Source organism: Gastrolobium bilobum, unplaced genomic scaffold (genome assembly GCF_033153095.1).
Source record: "Gastrolobium bilobum isolate Gb01-03AN ecotype WA unplaced genomic scaffold, APGP_CSIRO_Gbil_v1 utg647, whole genome shotgun sequence".
NCBI lineage: Eukaryota > Viridiplantae > Streptophyta > Magnoliopsida > Fabales > Fabaceae > Gastrolobium > Gastrolobium bilobum.
In genome coordinates this window covers 340,016-346,756 of record NW_026899122.1, presented here as the reverse complement: position 1 = coordinate 346,756, position 6,741 = coordinate 340,016, and the positions used below count along the sequence as shown (strand labels likewise).

The 6,741-nt window shown below is 35.5% G+C and overlaps 1 protein-coding gene across 4 annotated transcripts; it reads left to right on the top strand.

The window, feature by feature from the left end:
• The first annotated feature begins 1,060 nt into the window (after positions 1-1,060).
• LOC133287414 (cysteine--tRNA ligase, chloroplastic/mitochondrial) lies at positions 1,061-6,231 on the top strand. Of its 4 annotated transcripts, none has more exons than XM_061485013.1 (9): positions 1,061-1,519; positions 1,681-1,744; positions 2,207-2,368; positions 2,561-2,731; positions 2,882-3,163; positions 3,328-3,453; positions 3,640-3,843; positions 4,675-4,776; positions 5,680-6,231. In XM_061485013.1, exons 1-9 carry the CDS (start codon positions 1,146-1,148, stop codon positions 5,914-5,916), a joined length of 1,722 nt encoding a protein of 573 aa, XP_061340997.1. In that variant the 5' UTR covers positions 1,061-1,145; the 3' UTR covers positions 5,917-6,231. The 4 variants fall into 4 exon arrangements, with proteins under 4 accessions (XP_061340997.1, XP_061340999.1, XP_061340998.1 ...); XM_061485015.1 differs by having other exon boundaries at positions 1,384-1,519; positions 1,677-1,744; positions 2,176-2,368; XM_061485014.1 differs by having other exon boundaries at positions 1,390-1,519; positions 1,677-1,744.
• Positions 6,232-6,741: the final 510 nt, after the last annotated feature.

Genomic DNA, 6,741 nt, shown 5'->3' with positions numbered 1-6,741 from the left:
CGGATCGGATTTGAAAAAAAATCCAAACCGAATGGATGATTATATGATCAAACCGAAGGGATTGGATCGGATGATTTTTGCTTCCAAAATCGATCCAATCCAGACCGCGAACACCCCTAAATAATGGAACAATATGACAAACATCAGTAGGCTTATAGTTATACTCTACAAAGCACCGATACTTTAAAAATCTTGACGTGTCGTGTCCGATACTTCCCGACATTCCAATACTCGTTGCAAAGATTCAAAAAAGGTTCAAATGTTATGTTATATTGTATTTTGAGTTCTAACTATTAGATTCGTTAGATTACAATTACGATTTTATTAAGTTTAATATAAATATTTGAGATATCTTATGTTTTTTTGCAAAATTGATGGGTATTATAAGTTTAGCTTTATTTTTTTATTAAATTATTGAATACTAAATATAATATACACTACATAAATTAAGAATATTATATAATATCAAAATGTGTCCTAACATGTCGAAATTTAATATTTGTTAGAATTAACGTGTCGGAGTGTCGTGTCGTGTCGTATCTCGTGTCCCGTGTCGGTGTCGGTGCAACATAGGTTATACTGATGTAGTGGTAGGCAAATAAAATAGGGTTTTAACTAAGGGGTTTATTAATCTTATGTTAAAGGAGATAAATTATCTCATGTCATAGAGATAAACTTGTGGGCTCCACCACCTAGAAAAAAAAAAAGATGACACAGTTATCGAAAGGTATGTAGGAAATAAATTTATCACATGTAACATAAGAGTAATTTTTCCCTTTAACTAAAGAGGACCCAACCTTACTCATTATTATCTACTTCCTGCGCTTATAACTATTTTAAATTTTTTCCGTATAATAGTTAATTGCAATATTAAAAGAGTTAGCACAATTAAAAAGGGTAAATCGTGTTAACTAAAGTTTGTTGGAGTTAACCAAATTTATTTTATGTTTTTGGAAAATTGGAAAATAAAATCTCCAAAAAAAAGAAAAAAATCAATTTAACTGACGTGCTAGTTAACGAAACTTGCAGACTCAGATCCCCTCGTCCGAGTGAACTCGGTCGCTGAACGCTCATTCTAGATAACTGATAGTAATTAGTAAAGGCGTTTGTGAGGGCCAAAAGAGAAGAACAAGAAGGTGGTGCAAATGGGTACTCTGTCTCTTCTGAAATGGTGCATATGCATACCCTCTTTCTCTATGGTTTTCCCTCATTCAGGTAGAGCCATTTTTCCCAGTGCCCGCGCTGCCATCTTCAGGACGAAGAAGCTTCCTTCTTATTGCGCCGGGTCATCCCAGCCGTTGACGGCGGAGAAGAATTGCGGCAAATCCGACGGTGATAGTTTCAGTTTGAAGAGTCCATCGCAAGAGGTGTGGCTGCACAACACAATGAGTAAAAGGAAGGAGCTTTTTAAACCCAAAGTGGAATCCAAAGTGGGAATGTATGTGTGTGGAGTCACCGCTTATGATCTCAGTCATATTGGACATGCTCGTGTCTACGTCAATTTCGACCTTCTTTACAGGTTTCTCTCTTTCTTTCTATTTCCTCACCAAAAAAAATAAGTTTTTTTTTTTTTTGCCCCTTTTTCTGCCCATTAGGATTTGAACCAGTTTGAAGCATACCCTCCTTTTGATTTTGGTACTAATTGGTTTTCATTTTCTGCTCCGTTTGGCAATTAGGCAGATATTTTAAGCATTTGGGATTTGAAGTCTGTTATGTTCGCAATTTTACTGATGTAGATGACAAGGTGAGTCTATTTGCTCCTCTTGTGCCCCCTTTGTACTTTTTCAATAAGTTCTCTCTAACTTTGGTTTGATTAGGTCAAGTTTTTCACTTGTTGATATTAATAGCTAGACAGCTAATAGAAACAAAGATCTTCAAAATGCAATTTTTAGAACTATGTAACTTTACATCGAGTAGAAGAGGGAAATGAGGTCTAGGGCAATCTTTGATGGGTTCAAGTTAATGATGTATCTAAATTCTGCCTGTGTGAATAGCTTAATCCCCCTCACCATCTATGCCTTTTCTTGTCTCTCGGCCATTCATTTGATATCTTGTTAATAGTAATTTTAATCATTTAGAGTTTGTACTTTAAGATTTTTTAATAGGGTTTCAATTTTGATTATATTCTTTCGTTACAATTGCAAAGTACCCACTGCCTTTTAATTGGTATTACAGGATCTTAGTCTGCACTTTTCAAATTCTGTAGATAATTGCTAGAGCAAAGGAGTTAGGAGAAGATCCAATCAGTTTGAGCCGGCGCTATTGTGAAGAGTTCTGTCATGACATGGTAACTCTAAATTGTCTGCCTCCTTCCGTGGAACCAAAAGTCTCAGAGCACATGCCCCAAATCATTGATATGATCGACAAGGTACTATTGCTGTCCCTTTTAATGTGGGATAAAAATGAAACTTGAGAAGATAGACAAATTCCAGACTACTGTTTCATCTTTGTTATTGGTTTATAAAATGCTTCTATTCATAGTTTATTATCAATCGTTCTTTTCTTGCTTTAGAAATTTGATGTTGATTAATTGTTGATCAGTTAACATGCCTGCTGACAGATTCTTAATAATGGGTATGCCTACGTTGTTGATGGGGATGTATACTTTAATGTTGAAAATTTTCCAGAATATGGGAAATTATCTAGTCGAGAACTAGAAGATAATCGAGCTGGTGAGAGGGTTGCTGTTGATTCAAGGAAGAAAAATCCTGCTGATTTTGCTCTTTGGAAGGTATAATATATTGGTGACAAATAATGAAAATACAAGATCTGTTAAGTGTGTGTTTCTCAGTATATATTACATTTTGATGATTATAAAATACATAAAAATCTTAATCTAGTTGGAACTTAGTTATTGTGGATTGTCAATGCTATTCTGCAGTCTTCAAAACCAGGAGAGCCATTTTGGGAGAGTCCGTGGGGTCCTGGAAGACCTGGGTGGCATATTGAATGCAGTGCTATGAGTGCAGCTTATCTTGGCTACTCTTTTGATATCCATGGTGGAGGGATCGACCTTGTGTTTCCTCACCATGAAAATGAAATTGCTCAGAGTTGTGCTGCGTGTAAGAAAAGTGATATAAGCCTATGGATGCATAATGGTTTTGTCACTATTGACTCTCTGAAGATGTCTAAATCTCTGGGAAACTTTTTCACCATACGACAGGTGATGCATTACTGATGGTTTAGACTTAACCTTTTGAAGTCTAATGCCATTTGTTATTAGACATAAAGTATAATATATATTACTGAGGACCCACAGTTTCAATTTTTTGTTGATTACCATTCAATGTGTTAAATCCTTATGCCATAAACGTTTTGTGTTATCAGGTTGTAGACATTTACCATCCGCTGGCTTTGAGATATTTTTTGATGGGCGCCCATTATCGATCTCCTATTAACTACTCTCATATTCAGCTCGAAAGTGCTTCAGACCGTATTTTTTATATATATGAGGTGTTACTTTCTTAGGCTAGAAATTTCCTTCTTTCCCCTTGGTATGTGTGCTTGTTTGTCCTTGCTGTTTGCACTCTTCATTTTTTATGCATCTGCTTCCTGGACGTTCTTAATTGAGCTTGCTTCTTTTATTGTGCCATTTTATATGTTGTGTGGATGTATCTTGAAAATTTCATATATTTGCAGACATTACATGAATGTGAAAGCTTTCTGAATCAGCATGATCAGACAGTTAGGAAGGATTCCATCCCACCAGATACTTTGAGTATTATTAATAACTTCCATGATGTTTTTTTTACCTCAATGTCCGATGATCTTCACACTCCGGTTGCATTGGCTGGACTATCTGACCCATTAAAATCAATCAATGATTTACTGCATACTCGTAAGGTATGGTATTTTATCACATGTATTTGAAAGTTATTATTTATTACAATTTATAATTGATTTTGAATGAGGTCAAAGTTTGTAAATGGACATTTTTCAGGAATTTGTCATATTTTTGGTATGCTATAGATGTTGGTTTTGGTTTGATGTTAATATATTAAACTTAAGGTTTTGGTTACATCTAACAATCCGTCTTGGTTCAAGCAGATCTGTATTTCAAATTTTTTACTTGTTAATTGTTATATAATGCTAATGACCCAATCTTTGCAAAGGTTGAACTAAAGGGTCTTGTGTGGACCTCTTCCTGGTTTTGCAGCTAATCTTCTAAAGATACGGTCTCTAATTATATTGTTTCTGACTTCCAGTGCTAGAAATGCTACTTTAAAACTTTATCTTGTGGATGATATCATATGAATGCTTGTCACCAAAACAAATAAAAGATATCTGTTAGCAGCAGGCCTCCAATTAGGCAAGTATGTGTTAGAAGAAATAAGGATGGACCCAAAGATCCAAGTGGGCCAGCCTTAGTTAGTTAGGACTTGCTAGAGAAGCTGTTAAGAGTAGTTAGTTAGCCCTCTAACTGCAGTAGCAGAGGTAGGATATAAATGTAGGGAGAAAATGTAAGTGAAGGCAGGCAGTTGGTGAATTTGTTTTAGGAGGAAAGAGACCAGGCTCTCGAATACCGGGGGAGGGAGAGCTTTATACTTCTGTATCATAGTTCAAAGATTGATTGTCTAACAATAAAGACTTCACTTTAACCTCATTTGTTGGTCCAGTTTGATCAATATTACATAAATGCTGTTTATAACATTTCCAAGTTCAATATCCTTTCAGGGGAGAAAACAACAATTTCGAATGGAATCACTTGCAGCTTTGGAGAAGAGCATAAGGGATGTCCTTACTGTTTTAGGACTTATGCCTGCAAGTTATTCCGAGGTATGAATACATTTGAAGTGATTGGTTTCTGTCACTGTTTTCTACTTTTTTGCATTTGAGATATCATACTCGTTAGTTTTTTTGGGAATACAAATCCTTAAGTTTGGTGTACTTAACAGAGATCCCATCAAGTAGCGGAAGTTTATTTCCTTTATCTTTTTTTCTTGCGGGTGTGTAGTTGTTACTTTTGAACTCTTTAGATAATCAATATTTATGGGCTACATATTTGTTTGCTTGTTTTTTTTTTTTTTTTGAGTACTACATATTTGTTTTTGCATAGATTAACTTCTGTTTCTTCCAGTCGGGGGATGTTTCTGATCTATTTTCCAAATTTCTCCACCCCTGGATTGAGGATTGGCTCAATGATTTGTCACTATCCCAAAATTTCCAAATTTTTCTGCCGTAGTGTGTTTAAATGGAGGTTTCCATAGCATTCTTTTGTGTTACCTCCATACTTGTAAATAGCGCTGCTTTAGCGTGCTATAGCAGAGTTGCATTGCGGGGTTTCCATAATAACTTACCTCCTGCATTATTGACCATTGGATTCAACATTGAAATTCATCCAACAATCAATAATACGTCCACCCGGTCTGAAGTTACTACAACGAAAGGGTGCCATAAACCTCTCTTTAAATGATACTGGATTATGTATATTCTTGGAATAATGCTGAAGTGACAACTTTTAGAATGATAAAAAACAGAATCAGTGTGCTAAGTTTTTGGGTTGTATATGGATTTGCAGTGAAAAATATTGACGTAGCTTTCATAAACCTAGAGGTGAATCTAATAGTGTAGAAGCGTGAGTTTTTGTTTCCCTGAATTCTGTATGTGTAACATAACCGATATTCTTGTGCTAAATGCTTTATCTTTTTTGTAATATGTAACAATTGTTTCATGATGCAGGTTTTGCAGCAGCTTAGGGAAAAAGCTTTAAAACGTGCAAACTTGACAGAAGCTGAAGTCTTGCAGAAAATTGAAGAACGGGCTGCTGCTAGAATACAAAAGGAGTATGCGAAATCAGATGCAATAAGGAAGGATTTGGCTGCTATTGGTATTACTCTTATGGACAGTCCAAATGGCACAACTTGGAGGCCTACCATTCCTCTTGCGCTTCAAGAGCAGCAGATTGATGCACCATGAAGAGCTGCTCTAATTAAAGATAAGCTTCAGTTGTCAACATCTCCTAAACAAAACCAAGAAATGGGTAGCGTTAGTCCTTCCTTAATCCTTAATGCCTTAAGTACGTGAATTAAAATTTACGTTTTGATAGAAATCTAATGAGCTAGTTCAGTTGTCTTGGTGACCAATTTTTTAATTAATTTTTTTTATAACATATCGGGTCTTTTCTTTTCTTTTCTTTTATATTTTTTAAGAATAGAATTTGCGTTAGTTTCAGCTTAATATTGAAATTATCACAGTATCACTAGTGTAGTTACTTTGAGAATGCCGTCTTTTGTGGTCGCAATGTATTTACTATGCTTCTAGATCGTTTATAGCTATTAAAGAAATGAAGCCCCTAGATCATAAGAAAACTGTTGTATCTTCTATTATAATCTACTGATTGTCTCTCTGTTGGAATTCTATATGAATTCCATCAGTGAATGAGTAGGAAATTGAGATGGGAAGATTGAAGAGTTGGAAAATGAAAGGGTGTGAGGGTAAAGAAGCCCCACATAGGAGGAGGGAGGTGTAAGAGTCTTTATAAGGCCCTATCTCAACTTTCAAGATTGCCCATTGGGGGCATCTCACTTTTTTTTGAAGGGGACTTAGGTGACCCTTGGTTCATCACAAATAAATTATTTCATTTTTCAAAAATGTTCTTAAAACGTTTTAATATTTTTCAAAATACTCCTGACATTTAAAAAACAGTCATCTTCCCCCATTTAGCGGATTTCGGCGGCATAAATGCTTCTTTTTGCTACCAAACGAACATCTTTGATTGTCATGACCAATGTTGTTAAAATC